The 22,500-nt window shown below is 43.9% G+C and overlaps 1 protein-coding gene across 1 annotated transcript in view; it reads left to right on the top strand.

The window, feature by feature from the left end:
* The window catches only part of grin2bb (glutamate receptor, ionotropic, N-methyl D-aspartate 2B-b), a gene marked incomplete at its 3' end in the record, with an annotated part of 65,135 nt that overhangs the window by 24,558 nt on the left and 18,077 nt on the right, over positions 1-22,500 (top strand). Inside the window, 6 exon segments of the mRNA XM_079998385.1 lie at positions 3,540-3,683; positions 5,224-5,494; positions 7,727-7,913; positions 16,916-17,030; positions 17,156-17,364; positions 19,311-19,506. Of these exon segments, the coding sequence (XP_079854511.1) occupies positions 3,540-3,683; positions 5,224-5,494; positions 7,727-7,913; positions 16,916-17,030; positions 17,156-17,364; positions 19,311-19,506 (1,122 nt within the window).

Raw genomic sequence — 22,500 nt, 5'->3', positions numbered from 1 at the left:
TGGGGGTGGGCTGGTTAAAGAAAAGGTAGGAGGGGGGAGGATGTGAAAACTGAGCGGAACTACGCACTTAGGGATTCAGCCGAAGAGTGTAGCTTTAGAGGAGGACGATAATGTGGTGGTGGTGGAGGTGCCTTGGCCCATCAAATTCAATTACGTCTGTATAGAGAGAGAGAGAGAGAGAGAGAGAGAAGAGAGAGAGAGAGAGAGAGAGAAAGAATTGGGGCCAGAATCAACAGACTACATCGTCAGAGGGAAAGGGACTTCCATTGACTCAGATAAGAGGTGGGGCCTGCCGACATATTGTGATATTGTAATATGAGACTAGATATCATCTGGGATAATGGTTATTGTAATAGTTAAATGTATTTTCCTGCTCTTAAAGGCTGCATTACAGTTAAGCAATGCATGTTTATGAACTTCATTTCTAGCTGTTCTAATCCAAGCCTTGTCATGCTATCCACATCACTTATGATTCTTTCTCCCTTGTTTGTAAATTCCTAATGAAAGCACCAACAGTCATTCCCAAAGTATCTGACAGACAACTCTCAGATTTTATTTATAATTATCTACATTTATTTGCATCGTTTGAGTTTGGTGTCTGGGCTCAAACATAAGCATATGTTTTGATTCCCTCCATTGCATAGAGGAGTAGAGCCCAACAGGTGGATGCAGGGGAGGAGGAGGAAGCGCAGCAACGCAGCAAGCAAGCAGCAAAGCAGGCAGGGCAAGAGGGATTGGCTGCTTAAATAGGCCGGCCCATAAGGGCGTGGAGGCATGTGGCGCCATCAAGTTGTCTGACAGAAATAGCTACGCCTCATGAAGAGGTACAGTATGATAAAGGAGGTACTTTCACAGAAAACGAAAACCTGGAATTAGACATAAAATTTGAAAGGGTTTAAAATTCTGGAGTTTATTTCCGAACCAGCACTCTCGTGCGTCCAGTGTTCATCGTTGGCTGTGTATTATTTTGGTGCTCATTCCCAGGAAAGGGGTTCCTTGAACTCTGGACTGGAGTTTGGTTACATATGGTTTCTCATATGTATAATACATTCAAATTGAGTTTATGTGAGTCCCAGGGAGTTTATTAAGAAGCCCAGATTTTTCCGTGTTATTGATCACTGGATTGGAAAATGATTCTGTATCTGCAGTAGAAAACTAGCAAAGAACATCTATCGGGGAAAAAGCACACGTACAAATAACCCAAGGTTGACATGCACAAACACACAAATTTGCATCGTTCCACAGTCTCTCATTTCCAGTGATTCCAATTGCCTCCACCCCAAATTTACATGACAATGTTATTACCTGATTACGGCACAGATGACCAACAGAGCCCTCTCTGTGCCTCGGAGGAAGAGAATTCGAGAGAAGGCAAGACAGGCTTTGATGTGGAGAAGAGCGAGTGTGTGACTAACATGTATGACCAACCGCTCCCATGGATGGATGCACATATTTCACCTTGATGCTCTGTATGCATGTACATGGACAAAGCATGCAAATGTTGAATAGCAATTTTCTGGGGGTAGGGACAAATCATCAGTGCAAACAGCCAAAGGTAGAATAAAGGACACATAAATTAAAGCTTAAGTTGGTAGCAGCGTTTGGTCAAACGCAGATACAATATGACTTAATAGTATGGAGATTTGTGCTGGAATCTTAATTGCTGATGTAATTCAATATCTTTGCAGTAAAATAGATAAACAGGGGGAAGGGCATTCATCAAAGCTAATGATCTACACCTTGGGCTAATATATATATTTTTTTTTAATCTGAGCTGAGCTAGTTTAGTTCCACACGTGGAATACGTAACATTGCTGGATAAAAAAATATCCAGCAAAGGCAGAAGGTAGTCATTGCCACATTGGCCTCCTTCACTGAAAAGTTCCGTATGGAGTCTGTTCCCACATAGATGACTGTTTCGGATACATTACGTAATTCTCGCGCGAGAGGTGTCTAGAGGTTATATCACACGAGACACGGAAACAGAATGGGTTTCATTTTTAGACCGCCGCTTCGCTTCCCGTCTCTCCGCTCCTCCCGGACGGACTCGGTTCCCTCCGCTGACTCCCGTCCCCGGACACAATAACCCTAACCCAATGTTATTAAATCAGTGTGATCATTTTTCTCTCTGTCTCTGGAGGAAGGAATGTTTTCCACCCGTTCTACCTCTCCCTGTCTGCTCGTTCGCTCCGGCTCCGCCATCTGGTGCAGCCGGCGGGCAAGCAAAGCGCTTGTGCTCAATGTCCCCGCACCGCTCCCCTACCTGTAAAGGACACGTTTAGGGTGTGAGTGTCATTTTTAAGAAGAAAAACAATACAATTTAAGAATACAAAGACCTGTCTCCGTAGAGACTGGACGTGTTTCAGTTTCTCTGCAGTCAAGCTCCATGGTTCGGATTGGACTTTTTTTTCGCAATGTTTGTTTTTCTTCCCGAAAGCAAATAGCTTTATATAACAAATATCACAAATATTTTCAAAATAAACATTTGTGAAAACCCACGATTTGTGCTTTATTTGGATTCAGCTCCACCCCTACTTTAGAGAAATATGATGTTTCCATTCCCTTACACTTCCATTCACAGCCGTACCGGCATTTCCCGGAAATTATACGAGATCGAGAGTGGGGAAATTTACAAAAACGGCTTTTACGGAACATTGACACCGGCTCCCTTTCCCACCTGACACCAATACAGAACGTTGCCAATATATTTTTGGCTTTCAGTGCAAGTGGGAAAGGGGCTTTTGACTCATGAAACAGTGGGACTGTTGTGATGTGCAGCCGTTGCCCCGCTGCCTCCTCCCGACTCTCTACTTGAGACGATCCTTGTTCACCGTATCTCAACCAAGAAAACAAAAAATACGCCTACCAGGACATTATTCCGATACCATCCATCTCCAATGCGATCCCCCTCCCCCTGTCACCTACTTCCATAAATAATCAACGTTAACTTCTTATGTTCTGGTGGGTCATGCCGTGGGCCCATACGGGTGACTGCCCTGCACCTCGCGAATCCCTGGACGCCGAGTTCCTGGAGTTGTAAAAATCCTCCTACCTTCTGCACTTCCCCTTTCCTCCGAACACCTTGTGTTTTCATAGAATCTTCTTTTGAAAGTACATGGTTATTCGAGCAGGTGGCAGCTGTCCGGCCTGTTGTGGTCTCTCTCCGGTGACATCTCTGTGAGCAAAGCCTCTTAATTCTCCTTTATATAATATGTAGAATAAAATCATGGCCATGGATATGAAATGCTTCGGGACAGTCAGACGTCACAATCAAGTCAATGGTGACAACTGAAAAACTATGGCTGTCCATTGAAGATATTTGATAATCATGCATATACCTGAGTGATTTTACGTAGTGGGGATAGGTTTCATGCAATCTATACCCCTATGTACTGCAAACAGGCTTTCACTTGTCCCTAAGGCTACGCAATAGCTGGTCATTTTCTATTAGCATATGTGGCATTTATTCCAAGTATAACTGTCATGCAATATGACTCATGACCTTGTTAGCAAATTGGCTCTGTGTCTCTGGTTCCCAGGACGACCACTCCATGTTTTTCCAGTTTGGTCCATCAATTGAGCAGCAGGCATCAGTCATGCTGAACATCATGGAAGAGTATGACTGGTACATCTTCTCTGTGGTCACCACATACTACCCTGGATACCAGGACTTTGTGAACAAGGTACACACACACACACACACACACACACACACACACACACACACACACACACACACACACACACACACACACGCACGCAGACACACAGTGTTGACGACAGTAGTAGCTCTTCCACTGCACAATTACCCCTTAGATACACTATGTAGACTCCACAGCCAAACTAGTTAGATTGGCATATAATTTCTTTTAACTAACTAAACATATTCCTACATGCAGTTGCGCATCAATTTGTTATGCACCGAGTGTTTTTTTAACTTCTCTAACTACGGATCCAAATGAGAAATTTAGCCCTGAAACCCATTGAAAAGTTTTGCAAAAATGTGCAACCCCCTGATAGATGGCCTTGAAACCATCTCTTCCTATTGTTAACAGGCTCTGAGCAACAGCTGAGATTTAAAGGAAACACCGAGCAAACATTAACATTAGTCCTACATAATACTACAGTATACTGTAAATATATCATACATTTTATACTTATACATACTGTACATCTTAATACATATATATCCTAAAAGACTACAATACATAATAAAATTCTGTCTACCGTTATTAAATAGTTAGTCATCTCTCGTAACACATTTTCTCTGTGTGTTGCACGCTGTCACATATATTTGGTAATTTTTCAGTGCCACTGTAACTGATTTACTGGCTCTGAACACCTGTGTTTTCTAATCTCCATTTTTGTGACAACTGCTGGCAAACTTCATGCTAATTAATGGTTAAAACAGATCTAATGAAAACAATGGAAAATGTCATCAGAATTAACAATTAATGCAAACAGGGGCCGCTCCACAGCACTGTAGACAATGTTTTGGTCTGCTTTTTGATTCCTATCACACGGAAGTTTGATTCCCCTCTGGGAACAGCAAAAGCTCTGTGACCCTGAAACACAACAACAAATAGAAACATTTCTCCCCCTTAGGCCACAGAGAGGAAAGAGAACTACAGATTTAGAGCTCTATTTTATGTATAATTCTGCTTCCTTCCACCCCATTCAAAGGCATCAATTTAAGTGGAAGAACATGTCTGTGTGCTTTCCAAACAGCAAATCATGACATGACATTCTTGAAAGATTTTTGGAGAAAAATAAATGGTTTCTATTTTCCTTTTTGCCCAGAACTTAGGACACATATGAGCTCTTTAAAACTGCAAAAATAAAGGGAACAACTTAACTTCACTCCTCCGCAATTTGGCACATTCGATTTGAACAAACGGAGCAGTGCTCCCAACTCCCAGCTGATCCGTGAAGACGATTGTCGATGGAAGTCGGAGGAGTAGACATCTGAGTCAGACATCTGATTCCTAAAATCATCCTTTACAGCTTCATGTGTACAGCCCACATCTTCACCACCTCTCCCTCTCACCTCCCTCTCTACTCGCTCTGGCTCTCTCGCTCTGGCTCTCTCTCTCTCTCTCTCTCTCTCTCTCTCTCTCTCTCTCTCTCTCTCCCTGTTTCTCTCCCTCCCTCCCTCTCTCACACTCCTTTATACATCTCTCCCGCCCTTCCTCTCCACCGCCCCCCCCCTCTCTCCCCTCTCAGATCCGTAGTACCATAGACAACAGCTTCGTGGGCTGGGAGCTGGAGGAGGTTCTGCTGCTGGACATGTCGGCGGATGACGGGGACTCCAGGATCCAGAACCAGCTGAAGAAGCTGCAGAGCCCTGTCATCCTGCTCTACTGCACCAAGGAGGAGGCCACCACCATCTTCGAGGTGGCCCACTCTGTCGGCCTGACCGGCTATGGCTACACCTGGATCGTGCCCTCGCTGGTGGCCGGAGATGCCGACCACGTTCCCTCCGTCTTCCCCACAGGTGCTACAGCGCAAAAGTGTTTATCCTTTGCTCTCTCTCAAATACTGTAATGTCCAATTCTGATCTTGCAGCCTTTTTATTTCATATCCTTCAATGCACCAATATATTCTACAATGTCCAACCCGCTAACTAAATTACAGTATATATGAATATGAAATTGATTTGGTTCGGTGTGAGCCCAATATGTATGAATACCCATGACAAGGAAACACAGGTACGTTTTAAACAAGATATTGTATTGCAATAGTTTGAAAAACAACATAAATAAAAAACACAAGAATAGTCCTTTTCAGTTCTTCTAGTTTCCAGAATCCAGAGTTCAGTGCTTCCCAGTGGGAAGTATGGGGGAGGGGGAAAAAAAATAAAGTTCAGTTCATCCCTACCACACACTGTGGAATAGAGGGGTTGCTTCAGTTTTAATCCAGGTTTCGGGGATTCATGGGTAGCCGCCATCAAACCAAGCTCTAACAGTATCCAGGTGGTCCAACACATAAACTTGACAGCGCAACACAGAAAACCTGATTTTACAAAAAATAATCTGTTGAGGACACTGGGCCTTCGGTTCTGTTCCTGACAACACGCCAACCAGCCAGAGTGGAGTGAGAGAAAGTGAAGAGGAAGTGAACTCACTTAACCCGGACATTTATATTCTGGGACTGGTCTGGGATCGGCCAGATTGTCTCTTTCTTGGAGCGAATGTTTGCCTTCTTCTGGTTGATTGTTGATGGTTGTTGTTTATCTTGGTCATTTGAGGTGGTGGGGATGTTTTTAAATATCAATAATGACTTATTGACTTACACATGCATAACGCAGATACATTCAATGGCTGTTTGTTATAAAGTGCCAGCCAAATAAATAGGGGATTGTGGCAGTTTCTCCCAGATGCAAGTGGCTGGCTCAGGGATCTCCTGCACAGAGACACGGAAGGCGGGAGTTGTAAACACCAGTTTGTTGTAGAGGGTGGGCCAGCTGGAATTAGCCCAAGAGCAGATAGCATGTGTCATGACACAGGCTTCTATCCTAAGTGTGTGTGGGGATGGGGGTTTTACCTGTTGCCCATTAGACCAACCAACGTGCAACAGGTATGCAGCCACTTTGATCCAAATTACCTAGATCCAGGTCGGGTGTGGCTGCTCAAACCACGCCATCCCCACACCACAAACCCCCAACACCAAACTGAGGCCAGGGAGAATACCTGGCCGAAGACGTGGCCAGTCTTGGCTGTCGCAGGGTCTGCTTGGAGGGGTGGCCTGGATGCTGGGCTGCTGGATGGTCCTAGCTAGCTGCCTGCGGTTAACTGTGATGGCTGCTGTACCTGCTTCTCCCCCGGTCCTCCGCCGGACACCCTAGGTGCTGCTGCTTCCACTCGAGAGAGGGTTGGTGCTGGGGCTGCCCGTTGACCCACTGATGGCTCCAGGGCGTCTCTGTGTCCTTTCCCCATGCCAGAGAGTCCCTGTTCAGGTGCCAGTGTGGCAGTTTCTCCTTCCACGCGCCACCCAAATGGTGTGTTCAGGGACCTCCGGCACAGAGACACAGAAGACGGGGGTTGTAAACACCAGTTTATTGTAGAGAGTGGCCAGCTGGATAAGCTGGCTCCTATCCTGAGTGTGTGTGGGGATGGGGATTTTACCTGTTGCTCATTAGACCAAGCAACAAGACCATCCCCACATCATCCCCTCACCACAGGATTGAATATCAAATAGTGTATTTTTTAACATTACCACTTGACTGTAACTTAAAAGCATACAAGACCTCCAGTAATGGGCCTCAATGACCTGATGTGAAAAAATGGAGGTGAACTCTTTTCTGCTCTTTGGCCATTTTAATTTCTCCAGATCTAGTACTGAGAGCTTGTATGTCTGCCAGTGATACGCACAGATCTAGCTCTTCAAGCTTCTATTTCCTCAATCATGTGTACTTTTGAAATGGCCTCTTCAAAACATTGGTGCAGATAGGTGGCAGATTGCATCAGGTATAATAATAGACCCGTGTGTCATCTCAGATTGCTTCTCCCTGCACCCTTCCGCTTAATCTTTGTCTGAATGTTTCATTCACTTTTCAAGCCACTCCAAAAATGTTTTCAATTTCTATATCTTTTCCCCCTCTGGCGTTTTCTTATTGTTATTGCTCTACCTATGTCTGTCTTTTTGTCTCTCTCTCTCTCTCTCTCTCTCTCTCTCTCTCCTTCTCTCTCTCCTTCTCTCTCTCTCTCTCTCTGTCTCTCTATCCCAGGGCTTATCTCTGTGTCGTATGACGAATGGGACTACAGCATCGAGGCCAGGGTGCGTGATGCAGTGGCTGTCATCGCCACAGCAACGTCCACCATGATGCTGGATCGGGGGCCACACACCCTGCTGAAGTCAAGTTGCCACGGGCAACCAGACAAAAAAGGCTCCAGTACCAGCAATGAAGTCCTGAGGTAAGTCATTACCAAGGGGGATTGGGTTGTAAAACTTATTAGCACCACCAATGGAAGGCGTACGCAAAACAAAAAATGGCAACCTGTATGTAACATTCAAATAAGACTGAGACCATGCTGGGCAAAAGGCACTATCCTTGGTCTCAGGTTGACGAGTGCCCCTAAAAGGCATTGGAATGATTACAATTTAATTAAGCTGCCAATGGAGTTGAGTTGTCCTGCAAGCACATTGTTTGAATTAACCAGATACCGTGTTTGAGCATTGCAAGGTGATCCTTTATCTGCTGTGGAAAAGCTGCTACTGAGTAGGTCATGGGCCAAGTTCGCCCAATTACGTAGTCTTAAAATCTTAATGTGGTGTGTAAAAGAGGATGCAAATAAAATATTTCAGTCTAGCTTTGCTCTCGTACATAAAAAGGCTGATTATCTCCAGAAAACATACCATATACAATACTAATTTCCACTGAGAAGAGTCGAATATACACATGCACACAGGGCCCATTCCCTCTGGAATGTGAAATCTTCCACTCACTTCACTATTTAACCACTATTTAAAGCCGTGAACACAAGCTGCATAAAACAGACTTATTCCTACATCTGTGATTTCAGTGTAACCCATAACCCTCCTGGAAACCAAGGAAAACATCTTCCTTTTCCTCTTCTCCCCCATCAACTTGTTTTATTTTTCATTTTTATTTGTTTTTCCTCTCCTCCAATTTGGCACATTACAGACTACATGGGAACCTTGGTTTTCAATAATGAATCCCCCTTTTAAGTTCATAGGGCATGCAAGTGATTACATTGATCAGAGATTCCAGAGTTAATTGAATGCCCAGGGACAACCAGATTAACAAAACCAGACTAAAAAGACACACGCACACACACACACACACACACACACACACACACACACACACACACACACACACACACACACACACACACACACACACACACACACACACACACACACACTCATATTCTGTGTGCGGCATCATACCTCTGCAAACTTTTAGGATATTGATTCCATCTTTTATTGTCTTTTACACCATCACTCCACCTCGGAACCCCCCCCACAGACACACACTTTTCCGCGAATCTTGCATTTTAGAATACTGGGGGGAAGTGAATGGTTGCGGGAGAGAATGAAGTCAAAATCCTCCCCCCCTTCCTCCTCAGCATTAATCTCCTGTGGGAAAGGCGACATCTGGGGGTTGATGTATTATAGCTCCCACTTGTGATTGCCTCTGTTTTTGTTTTTAATACAGTGTGCGATTATGCGTGCCGTGTAGCATCCCCAACTGCCACCAACAGGACCAAGATAACAGTAACACCCCGGCCATGAATATTTCAGTCCCCAACGTGCTCCATCAGACCCTGAGTTAGTGCTCAATCATCCTCAGGCACACACCTGGGACCCTGCCACGGGTGACAGGTGTGAGGATGCACGTGTGTGTGTGTGTGTGTGTGTGTGTGTGTGCGTGTGCGTGCGTGTGCGTGTGTGTGCGTGTGTGTGCGTGTGTGTGCGTGCGTGCGTGCGTGTGTGTGCGTGTGCGTGTGTGTGTGCGTGTGTGTGTGTGTGTGTGTCTGTGTGTGTGTGTGCAAGCAAGGAAAAAGGAATGTGTAACTGCAACCAAGGAAAAGGGAAAATTCTGTAGGTGGAGTTATGTGCATGTATTTATCTGTGTATGTATGTTTGTATGTATGAGCGAGCAAGCAAAACAAAAGTGTGTGTGTGAGTGTGTGTGTGTGAGTGTGTGTGTGTGTGTGTGTGTGTGTGTGTGTGTGTGTGTGTGTGTGTGTGTGTGTGTGTGTGTGTATGTGTGTTTGTATGTGTGTTCCATCCATTTCCCTTTTCCCTGTATCTCCATACGGATGCACATAGGCGAGAATATCAGAATATAAAGCTCCTTTCCCACTTGGACTGAAAGCCCTAAATCCACTGGCAATGTTTTGTATTGGCGTCATGTGGGAACAGTGTCAATGTTCCGTAAAAGATGTTCCGTAAATTTCCCCACTCTTGACCTGGTATGGGAGATCATTTATGGGAAAATGCCTGAATGGCTATGAATGGAAGTGTGTGGGAATGGAAGCATCAGATTTACATAAAATAGGGGTGGAGCCGAATCCAAATAAAGCACAAATAGTGAGCTTTTACAAATATTTATTTCACACAAATCTTTAAAAAATGATTTGTTTTTGGGAAGAAAAAAATGGTGAGTCTGAACCGTGGCGCTCGGCTGTAAAGACAAGAAACTGAAACACGTCCAGTCTCTACGGACAAAGTCTTTATATTCTTCAATTTTATTCTTTTTTTTTTTCTTAAAAATGCATCTCAGACCCTAGACCGGGAGGGCCGAGGAGACTGGGAACAAAGTGCTGGTCGCACCTCTTGTGCGAGCATTACGTAATGTATCCGTAGCAGCCATCTGTGTGGGAACAGACTCCATAAGGAACTTTTCCGTAAAGGGGGAATGACTACCTTCTGCCTTTGCCGGATATTTTTTATCTAGCAATGTTACAGATTCCATGTGGGAAAGGGGCTTTCGAGTGGCAGCACCTAGTGTGCACCCCCAGAGGCTAGGAACGCACACACACATGCTTCCATAGGCCTGTATATGCACAATCTCTTCCATCTCCTCAGCGGGGACAAACGCAGTAATAGGGCAATATGTCTCCCCTGTGTGGTCCTGTATGGCCATAGAGAAACCGGAGAGCAGGCTGCACACAAACCCCATCTGCATGCTCCTCCGTCAGCGCCGACTGGGCGAGCTGGGTGCCCCCGGCTAGTCGGGCTGCGCAGCACTGGTTTAGGGGCCGTTTGACCTTATGGGACACACGTCGTAATGCACACATACACACACCCAAGTACACATAATACACATTCACAAGCATACATGACAAACACTTACATATACACACATACATACAGGAACACCTACACTCATACACAGAAATTTGTGCATGTAAGGACAACTCCTCAAAAACACACACACACGCACGCACACACGCACGCACGCACGCACAGCTCCAGAGGCCCTCCATTGTTTCCCCGGCTGATGGAGGAGACAAGATGCCTCGTGTAATGAGAAAACGTACTCCGAGGGCTTTTGGATGAGCCACTAAGGGGCTTATTTATGTGTAGATGGTTTGGGGCAAGCAATGTTTTTCTTTTTTTTTATTATATGTGGGGATTTTTATGTGCACAAATTTGTGTGTGTATGTGTGTGCGTGTGCCTATGCACAAATGTGGAGGCGAACCATGCTCACATGCAAGTTGTCGCTGGAATCCCTGCACAAGCATACGTGGCCCCGTACCGCTAAGATAGGAGATAACGGATGATTAATGTTGTGTCGTCAGCCGTGCTTTAACAAGATCTGAGGCGACGTGGGTCTGGACTGGGGGTGGGGTGGAGGTACTCCGTGCACTCCAGCCCGTGTGCTGTCTACAACAGTTTGGAGAGACAACCGTTGTGTCCGCGGACGCCTAGCGGGGATCTGGCGCTCGCGGTTCCTCTCATGCGTGTAAAGTTGAGCGCGCCATTCTCCTCCCACTCCACCTTTAACAACAGCCGCTCCGGCAGCGGCAGGGCGCTGTCACCGTGCCTCTAAATGGCGTCAGTAGAAGCGGCCTCCTAATAAATCCTGGCTCTGTTTATTGGAAGGGTGAGAAGGGCCGTTATATTGGGCTTTTGTGGCACCGGGAGCCCAAATGGCTTTCTTTTCATAGACCCTCCCCGGCTTGGAAGTGGGTCAGAGGATCCATTTTCACTTTGTCGGGCTTATCTTATCTTATCTCATTTTATTTCGCCTCATCTCTTTATTTCATGAGAGCTGTTCCATGTGGATGCCTCAGCCCCCATCTACATCTTTCTCTATCTTTATACACTTTTTTGGTTTTAACTGTCTCTTTCCTCCTTTTTTTTTTTTTTTTTGCTTTGACTTTCTTTCCATCCTGCCCCCCTTTTTTTCCTTCTCCTTCTTTCCCCTCTTGTTCCTCTCCTCTCTCATTTTGGCTGTGGCTTAGTGATGCTTTTAGAGCAGAGCCCATTCTCACTAAAAACCTCTATCAATTAGCTAAAGTTGAATAGGAAGATCTTGTTTCTCTTTCTCTCTCTCCGCTACCGCTCGCTCTAAAAGTGTTGCACGTCAGCTGCTAACACCTCCCGTTTCCAGACACTCCCCATTAAAGGAGTTAGTTTTATTCATGTAAACACATTGACTCAGCTCGTCCTGTCTCTCTCCCTCCCTCTCTTTCTCTCTCTATATATATTCCTGCCCCCCCTTCGTTTTTTTTTTTTTGGGGGGGGGGGGGGTTTGTTCCTCACACAATCTCGCCATAACAGAAGTGATTTGCCTGTGTTTATTAATGCAGCCTATTGTTCATACCGAGAAGTAATTCATCCTTTATGCTTCTGGCCTCCTTTATTTAGAACTTACCCGTGTGAGGGACACGAAAATGCCATCGAAACAAACAAATCAATATTTCATATGGCTTTTTACTTTAATGAGAATGTTCACTCGAGCGGATCAATGCACACTAATACACACGTGTTGGACACACTGCTGATGCATGTTCCCCACACCGCCTTTGAATTAATGCACACCAGTTTATGGATCTCACTGTTATCATTTTGCTTTATGGGCTATGTGAATATATTTATTTATTTTATATGTTCTAATTTGATTGATTCATTCATTCATTCATTCATTCATTCATTCATTCATTTAATTTGACATATTTAATATTTATCCAATAATTTATTTATTTTTTATGGATTTCTGTATTTCTTTTTACTTCTGTATTTATTTTATTGAGGGTCACTGAACAATGGTTTCTGATTTCACTGTGTCATTCATTTTCCCTCCAAAGTTCTGATCTGGGTTCACCAAAGCTCTTTAAAACTGAACACTACGACACTGAAGATTTAAGACACAAAATAAATCTATGCTGGCTTGATTATGAAACGATTATTAATAATTTATTATGATAGATTTATTTGACGATGAAGTGGTTGCAATGCTCTGGAGCCCAGTAACGAAGAATCTGACAAAATATGTTTCAGTTCCACCCTCATAAAAATCCCAATCAAATTTGTTGGCACTTTAAAGGAATTTCAATGGATCGTTGTATTAAGGGTTAAATAATTATATTTTCTGGACGTGTTTTTGGGGGGCTTTCTATTTGTAGAATGTCAGAGTTTGCATGTTGCAAACCCAAGAGGGGTTTTGAGAGAGATGTCCTTCTGCTTGTGGCAGCTGTGTCTTCAGACTCCAAAGGTATGTATCTGATGTCCCTCTTCACCGCGGGGGAGCTGATAGGCTGAGATCACGTGGAGCTGCTGTGAACTCTCTTCGTTACGTATGATCAAACACATCTGTGTCTCTCGCGCAGTGTTGCATCTTAGACGCACATTGCTCTCAACACCCTGTTTGCGGTGGCTAGTTGTAATTTAGAGAGTTATGTATCAAAAGTCCTAATCCCATTGTCATGTGTAGTAAGGATTCTTATAGACCTGCGATATTTGGATCCTCCTGGTCCCATCCGATGCACCAAGGAATAAATTGTGGACTAATTCAAGCAGAATAAGCTGTGTCATATGGCTCCAAAATATGTTGATAATATGTGAATAATAAAAAGACAGGACGAGGCGCAGTATCCATGGCGCTGATGATTCAGATGCTCGGTAAGTCATGCGTCCCCTTCGCAGGTGCAGATAAGCATGGAACAGTTGGTGAGCGAGTCAGGCGCTAGCTGCTGCATATGGCTGCCACGGAGCCGCCAGAGGACCTCATAGTAATCCCAGTTTATCTTTTTATTTTTTCATTATTTTTTCTCTCCATCGGTGTCAGTTAGGAATTCAGACACAAGCAGGTGATCACACCGCTCATCAGAGCAACATCAATACGGCATGGGGCCACAAAATGATAACTGGATCGACCACCTTCACTAAATGAGCCGTTCTTCCGACCGGCGCAGGTCAATGTGCCGGGGGGAAGAGTCTTCTCAGTTTAACCTCCATGAGAGTGTCTGCTCAGAGCGGAGGTTGACGGGTTGATGCCGAGGTGAGGGACAAAATGTGGGGAGAGGAACCAGTGTGGTACGCAGCACATAGAGAGATACCTTGATCTCCCTCTCTCAGACTCTCATGCTCCTCCACCTCTTTATGTCTCTTCTCTTCTAACTCTCTCCCTCATCCACCCCTGTCTTGGGTGAGATTACTGTTCCCATGGCAACGCAGCAGATTGCATGAAAATTGCTGTGGTTGCGGGTGCCATGGCAACACATTACATTACATATACTGGTGTTAACCTGTATATGTAATGGTCCCTTCCCCATCCCTACGTTTGCTCACACAACACACGCCAAACATCACGTTTTGATGTTTGGCTCCCACCCTGCGCCCCCCCCCCCCCCCCCCCCCCCCCCCACACACACACACACACACACACACACACACACATAGACTCACACACTCACCCTCACACCACAGGTCTTTTTGGGTTTCCTATTCATAGTTTGATTATGCTCTAGGGAACTTATCCCATGTTACAACCTCATTACATTGCACAAGCCAACGAGCAGCATCAATTACAGCAAGGCGACTGCATGTTAGATATCGACTGGCTCCAAGCATGTAGTCCGCTTAAGTCTGTGTGTAAGATATGAGTATAAATAGAGCCGAGGGTATCGCAATTTGATGGTGGTAAGTGGGTTCAGCGTGTAAACTATCTGTTGCCATCCACAGCCAGCTGTTCCCGCATGCAGATGTGATGTGTTAAATGGACAATACGAGAAACATGTTACAGCAGAGTCCAAACCGTAGACAACATCTACATATATGAAAATACACACACACACACACACACACACACACACACACACACACACACACACACACACACACACACACACACACACACACACACAAACACCTCGTTGCATGCATTAAGACCAGTTATTTATGTCTCTGGTGGATTGTTTCAGAGGAAGAGTGTCACCATGGTGATGGCAGCCCACAGGATGGTAGAGGAACAGTGGGAGAAGGAGGTAGAGAGAGAGAGAGAGTGAGAGAGAGAAGAAGATGATCCCAGCTTATCTGCCTGTGCTGTGCACTTGTTGACACACATGCGGATACGTATGTATTGGCACAGGCACTAAATGCACTTTTCCTCTCTCTCTTTCTCTCTCTCTCTCTCTCTCTCTCTCTCTCTCTCTCTCTCTCTCTCGCTCTGTCTGTCTGGCTGGTTGTCTGTGTTTATCTGTCCGTCTCTCTCTTTCTCTCTCTTTCCCTCTGTCTGTCTGTCTGTCTGTCTGTCTGTCTGTCTGTCTGTCTGTATGTCTGTTTGTGTCTGGCTGTCTGTCTGGCTGTCTCTGTCTGTCTGCCTGTGTGTGTGTCTATCTGTCTGTCTGTCTCTCTCTCTCTCTCTCCTCCTGTCTTCCCTGCCTGTCTCTTGTCTTTTGCCTCCTCACTCTCTTCTTCTGCGTTTCTTTCTGTTTCCTGTCTGTAACTTTGCATGTATTGCACCTATTCTAACTGGGTCAGCTTTGTTGTAGCTTGAAACATGAGAACAATATTGGCTGAGCGGGTCCTATTAGACATCCTTGGGTACGTCTGTGTATGATAAGGATGACGTGACAAAACCAAAAAAGAAAAAAGGCTTTCACCCCAACTCTGCCGTTGCCTTGTTTTATTTTCCCCTTCGTTATTTGGGAATTAAAATTGTGCTGTTATATCTGGACAAAAGGGATTTACACACACAAGAACAATTGCACCCGGGGGGTCAGATATTCTGCTTGATGGATATTTAATCTGATTCATCCGCCGAGCCAGATATGAACGTATTGAAGTAAAGAACTAAGTTAGCGATGGTTTAGGTTACCATGTGAAAGTGTTTCAACTGCAAATTGTTCTTGTCATGGCTGTTGTCATGCCTTTTTTATGACTTAGGATATGTTTAGGCCTGGTTTGTTGTATGTGCTCCACACATAAAGATATTGTGGTGTGGAGATGGTGTGGTTTGAGTAGCCACACCTGACCTGGGTCTAAGTAATTGGGGGCCCAGGATCCAAATGGCTGCATACCTGTAAACCCCCATCCCCACACTCACTCAGGAGAGGAGCTCTTGTTATGACAACCTTACCTGTTACCTGTGGTGGTTGCTGCAGCTGCTTCTCCCCCAGTCCACCCTGAATGCTACTGCTGCTGCTAGTCGGGAGAGGGTTGCTGCTGTGTCCCTTCCCCAAGCCGGAGAATCCCTGTTCAGGTGCCAGTGTGGCACTTTTGCCTACCACACGCCACCCAAGTGGTGTTTTCAGGGACCTCCAGCAGAGAGACACAGACAACAGGGGTTATAGACGCACAGTTTATTGTCGAGCGTGAGCTAGGTGGAATAAGCCCCGGAGCAGATGGACACGTGTCATGACAAGGGCTCCTCTCCTGACTGTGTGTGGGGATGGGGGTTTTACCTGTTGCCCGTTAGACCAACAAGCAACAGGTATGCAGCCACTCTGATTAATTACCATTTACATCACATTAAAACCAATTACCTAGACCTAGGACAGGTGTGGCTGCTCAAACCACACCATCCCCACACCACAGATATTAACTACTGAATTTAACAGACTAATTCAGACTTTGTATAATCTCTGTATAATCCCATTATTACTAGAGGAATAATCATTGACATCAGTGTAATATGATGTATGATGACCAAGCGTCATTGTTTGTAATGAGGCAAAATCTTGTATTCACTCTTGAAATAGTGAATGCTATATTTATCTCCTTGTGTAGATTCTGTGAATTCTCTAGGTCACTGGGTGTGACTGTGACAATTGAACAAAGTTGTATATTTCTTGTTGCCTGTCGAGTGAAGCGTAACATTGTGGGCTTTCAAGCTGTAACTAAAGCAGTCAAATTTTAGGCCTCAATCAGACGGTTCTCCAGCTACTGCAGCAGCTGTAGAGTTGCAACTGTTAGATCTATTCTTTGTATTTACAGGTATCTAATGAATGTGACATTCGAAGGCCGCAACCTGTCTTTCAGCGAGGACGGCTACCAGATGCACCCCAAACTAGTCATCATTCTACTGGATAAGGAAAGACGATGGGACAGGGTACATATCTTCTATTCTGGTTCATTCTTTTCTCCTATCAAATATCCTATATTTCTCCCTGATTGTCTGTTAGCCTGTTGGCTTTAACGTACGCTGCCTCTTACTTAACGCTCACTCTGCTGCAGGTGGGTAAGTGGGAGCGCGGCTCCCTGACGATGCGCTACCACGTGTGGCCACGCTTCGAGCTCTACTCGGGGGCCGAGGAGCGGGAGGAGGACCACCTGTCCATTGTGACGCTGGAGGAGGCGCCGTTTGTCATCGTGGAGGACGTGGATCCGCTCAGCGGGACGTGCATGAGAAACACAGTGCCATGCCGCAAGCAGCTCAAACTCATGTGAGGCTCTACGGCTGCGTTGGATGCCACGCGTTTGGTGTTTGAGCTGACGACGTTCAGGGCAGTAATTAAATCCGGATCGTTGGGATAAAATTTGGATCGATAGATTTGATTATTCAACATTTAGCTCTTACATCAAATTGTATTTGATACAGCTAGATTAGATTGTTTCAGATAGGATAAAGAAGATTAGTTTAGATTAGATTAGATTGGACTATATTATGTTATATTATATAGGACTATATTAGATCTGATTTCATTAAATGAGATAGGTCTAGACTAGGTTATATTACATTAAATCAGATGCCATCGGATAGGACTAGATTTGATTATTTTAGTTGAGATCAAGTAGGATGAGATGGGACTAGATTTGATTAAAATACTTTACATTGTTTAACATTACATTGGGAATAATATTGGGAGTTGGGAGAATTGGGAGAATATAATCATAATAACGTCAATGTTGTAGTAGAGCAACATGGGTGATTTAGATATGTTTTAGTTTTTGTCTGAATCAAATGAAGGGAAAACAACAAAAGTGACCATAGTAAAAAAACAAACATTTTGTTATTTTCTTATCGGCCTGTAAGAATTCTCGATCCGTACTTTAATATGCTGTCAGTGCGACATTTTAAGTAAACTGATCTGAAGGCTTTGTAGAACATTTGACTGGATACGTTCCTACCTCAACATTCGTTTTTTACCTGCTCTCCACTAAGTTCCATTGCCTTTGCAAATTGAATCTCAAAAGCATATTTTTTTACTTAAAAGTGAGTGAGATCGGAACGCTCAATGCCAATATGTAAAAAGGGCTGAGTACAATGTAGACTATTAATTATCAATAAATGGAGTATTTTTCAGGTTAGCTGGAAGTGAAAAAGTAGTGAAATTAAAATGTCCCTTTATTGACATACGACATCCTATATTGTACTATGGAGCAGTTTTTTCCACACTTGCGTGGGATGTTTCCACCTGCTTCATATTTTAGTCAGGAGTATATTTTTGATATTTGTTGTGCGAAAGGACTGAAAATCAATGCAAAGCGGGGGGGAAAAACAGCCCTTTGTGCTACACACAGCAACAATAGAAACTACCAGGAAAAAGAAGTTGCCGATATATAGACAAAGCACAAAACATCCATCTTCCATGAAGATTTCTTTCCAGTGTATCTTGGAACCCTCATCGGTGAAGACTTTTTTTTTACCGTGTTGTTATTTTTGTTCCACTCTCTTGAGTTGCTTTTCTTCACCGCTGATTTTGATTTGTTTACTCATATTTTTCCGGCTTTTAAACAACTAACTTCACTGGCTTTTTAGTGGTAGAGGTGCACGCTGGACACGATTTCGCAAAAGGGTGGGAATAGCGTTGCTTCCCGCATTAAACAACTCAACAAAGCTCATTGGTCCTGATCCAATTGGCTCTTGACAAAAAATGAAAAGAAGATCTGCACACCAAAATGCTCTTTCTTGGGCGTATATTAGCCTATTATCCATTGAAAGACCAGAACACACCTTCATCCAGTGCCCCCACTTCACACCAAGCAACATAGCCCCACGTCTGACTATCCATCTTTCTTATCCCCGCACAATCTTTTCCCTCACAATTCTCTTTCCCCCTTGTTTCCCCTGTATAACTGCATCATTTTCGGGGTCTCTTCGTCTCCCACACCTTCCCTCTCGCTGTTCACCTCGGTCTACGACAATTACTTTTCCTTCTCTTCCAATGGCCAACCTTCAATCTCTGGGGTTCTTCCTACATCCCACAGTTCATTCCTCTTATTGACTGCAGTTTTCACCCCTTTTACTCTTCATTTGTGTAACCATTTATTTTCTTTCATTTCAAATTTTGAAATTTTGAAACCCAACACACGGGGACCTCTGGTTTCTGAAATGCTCTATCCGTTTGCCTCCATCTACCCTCCCACCCCCACCCCCAACTCCACCCAGCAATCAGACGGGGGACTCGGGGATTTACATCAAGCGCTGCTGTAAGGGTTTCTGCATAGACATCCTGAAGAAGATCGCCAAGTCGGTTAAGTTCACCTATGACCTCTACCTGGTCACGAACGGCAAGCACGGCAAGAAGATCAACGGCACCTGGAACGGCATGGTGGGAGAGGTGAGGAGCACATGGGGTTGGTTGGTTGTTTCTTTCCCTCTCTTTCCTTTCTTCCCTTTTCTCCTTCCTTGTTTCTTTTTTCTTCCTTTTCTTTCTTTCTTTCTTTCTTTCTTTCTTTCTTTTCATATTTCCTTTGTTTCCTTTCTTTTTACATTATTTTCTTCTTTCTTTCCTTTTTTCAGTCTGTCATTGTTTCTCTTTTCCTTCTTTGTTTTATTACTTATTTTCTTCTTTCTTCTTGCTTTCTTTCTTTTGTTCTTTCATTATTTCCTTTTTCTTTTTCTTTCCTTATTTCTTTTGTTTCTTCCTTGCACCCTTTCCCTCTATCTTGCTTTCTTTACTTCTATTGGGCTTTATCTTCTTTTTTCTTTCCTTCTTTTTCCTTTCTTTATTTCTTTATTCTTTCTACCCCCCTCCAGATGCTCAAAATGCAAGGAGGATGATGATGGCGATATTTAATCAGGGATGAAGAGAGAGGAAGAGAGAAATATATATATATATATAAATATGCACACACACACTACCTGGCGAAAAGTTTAAGAACAACCCCATTTTTCAGTTTTTATTGAAATTTAAGCAGTTCAAGTCCAGTAAATAACCTGAAATGGTACAAAGGTAAGCGGTAAGTTTTGGTTCCCAAAAACGGAAAAATAATTTTAAAGTTGTAAAAAAAATAGGCCTTTTTCAGAGAACAAGTAATGGGTTAACAACCTTGGGTGGTTCTGCAGCCATGGAAGTAAACAATACCTACAGGCGTCCCAACTTTTGTTGAGTACTTACAAACCCTCTGTCTGTAAAAAAGCAGTGTTGGAACACACTGTGTTATTACACCCTCTGGAGCATTATTTGGACAATATTGCACTGCAGGAAGCAGTATATTTCTATCATCATGGCGAGAAAAAGGCAATTAACAAAGGAAGACAGACAGACCATTATAACCCTGAAAAGTGTAGATGTTTCCTTTATAGAAATTGCAAAGAAAGCCATGTTGTCAGTGAGAACAGTTTCCTACACCAGAGGTCTGGCAGACCCAAAGCCACAACAGAATCAGAAGACAAGTTTCTGGGAATGAACAGCTTGAACGCGTGATATGGGGCTCAAAGGACGACAACATCTTCAGGCTCAGCTTAACACTGGTCCAAGCAAGTCTCAATTTCGACTGTGAAGAGAGGACTTGGAGCTGCAGGTTCGACAAGTCCGGTGGCAGTAACAAAGCCATTGCCAAGATGGCAAAATAAGAAAAAGAGGCTTGCCTGAGCCATGAAGCACCGCCAGTGGACTACTGAAGACTGGAGGAAGGTCTTATGGACGGAGGAATCAAACATAAATATTCGGTTCATCACGCCGGGTTTTTGTACGCTGTCGAGTAGGTGAAATGATGGCTCCTCAGCGTGTGACGCCAACTGTAAAACATGGAGGAGGAAGCGTGACGGTCTGGGGCTCTTTTGCTGGATCCAGGGTCGGTGACTTGCACTGAGTGACCAGCACCTTGAACCAAAAGGGCGACCGCAGCATTTTGCAGCGCCATGCAATACCCTCTGGTCTACACCTCGTTGGTCAGGGGTTCAGCCTACAGCAAGATAATGACCCCAATCATACCTCCAGGCTATGTCAGCAGAAATACGGTGGAAGAAATGAACAAGACAGCTTCAAATCATGGAAAGGCTGGCACAGTCTGGTTGGGGTTGAACCGGAGAGAAGGATGAAAACAAAACAACCTACAAGTGCATCATATTTGTGGGAACTTCTGCAACAGTGTTGGGAAGAACTTTCCCAACAATATTTGCATTTCCATTGTAGAAAGAATGCCACGAGTGGTTTCTATGGTGGCCATGAGAGTTGAACGTACTGCAACTTAAGAAAACACATGCAAATAGACAAAACACAAGCAAATTACGAAAAGAAACAACCGCGTTAACATAAAAAACAACCACATGAACAGAAAACACAACCGTGAAACCACATTATGGAAGTGAGCCACACGATTACGGAAGTGAACCACACCGGATACACTGATTTATCTAGAATAAAATATATTAGGCTAAATTAATTAGTGTCTGTAATTATATATAAGAATTAATACAAGTAACAACCCGGAGCCGCAACTATCACAGACCAATTGTGCCACGCGAGACCACCATGTTCAAATCCTTCATCTGCTTCCTCCGTGCAATTAATAAATAGAAAAACAACTTTTCAATCCACTTTTTCTTTTCAATCAATCCACTGTTTTATTAAAGCCGTTTGAGGGCGATGTTCCAGAGAAAACAGCTTCTACTGGTTCAGTCATCGTGTGGTGAGATTTGCGAACGATTGGAATCTTTCAGAGTGATAGTTCTGAAAAGTCTGGTGATAGTTGCGGCTCCAGTTTGTTACTTTTATTATTTCTTATATATAATTAAAGGCACAAAATAATTTAGTTTAATATATTTAATTGCAGATAAATCAGTGCATCCAGTGTGGTTCACTTCCGTAATAGTGTCGCTCACTTCTGTAATGTGGTTTTGCGGTTGTGTTTTCTGTTAATGTGGTTGTGTTTTCTGTTAGTGCGGATGTGTTTTCTGTTAATGCGATTGTTTTTTTCTGTTAATGCGGTGGTGTTGTCCATAATTTGCTTGTGTTTTGTCTATTTGCATGTGTTTTCTTAAATTGTAGTGCATTGAGCTCTCAGGGCCACCGTAGTTTTTGGCTGTTATATCTGGAAAAAGGTGGCTACTTTAATGAGTCAAATATTTTGATTACATTTTGTTAAACAAAACGATTCCATAATTTATTTTACATCTCCAACCGTTTAATTGTTCTATGCTTTAATTTCAGAGTACATCGAGACATTAAACTGCTTAAATTTCAATACAAACTGGAAAAATAGAGGTATTCTAAAACTTTTGGAAAGAGAGAGAAGAGAGAGAGCCAAACCTGCCTGGGGCACAGACCCACTTTTCTCCTGCACACAGCGTACACGTTAGACACAGAGCACAATGCGTCCATTACAAATCGATGCATCGACAATCGAATTGA

The sequence above is a fragment of the Zeus faber genome (assembly GCF_960531495.2).
Source record: "Zeus faber genome assembly, chromosome: 4".
Lineage (NCBI taxonomy): Eukaryota > Metazoa > Chordata > Actinopteri > Zeiformes > Zeidae > Zeus > Zeus faber.
This window is presented reverse-complemented; position numbering and strand designations above follow the sequence as displayed.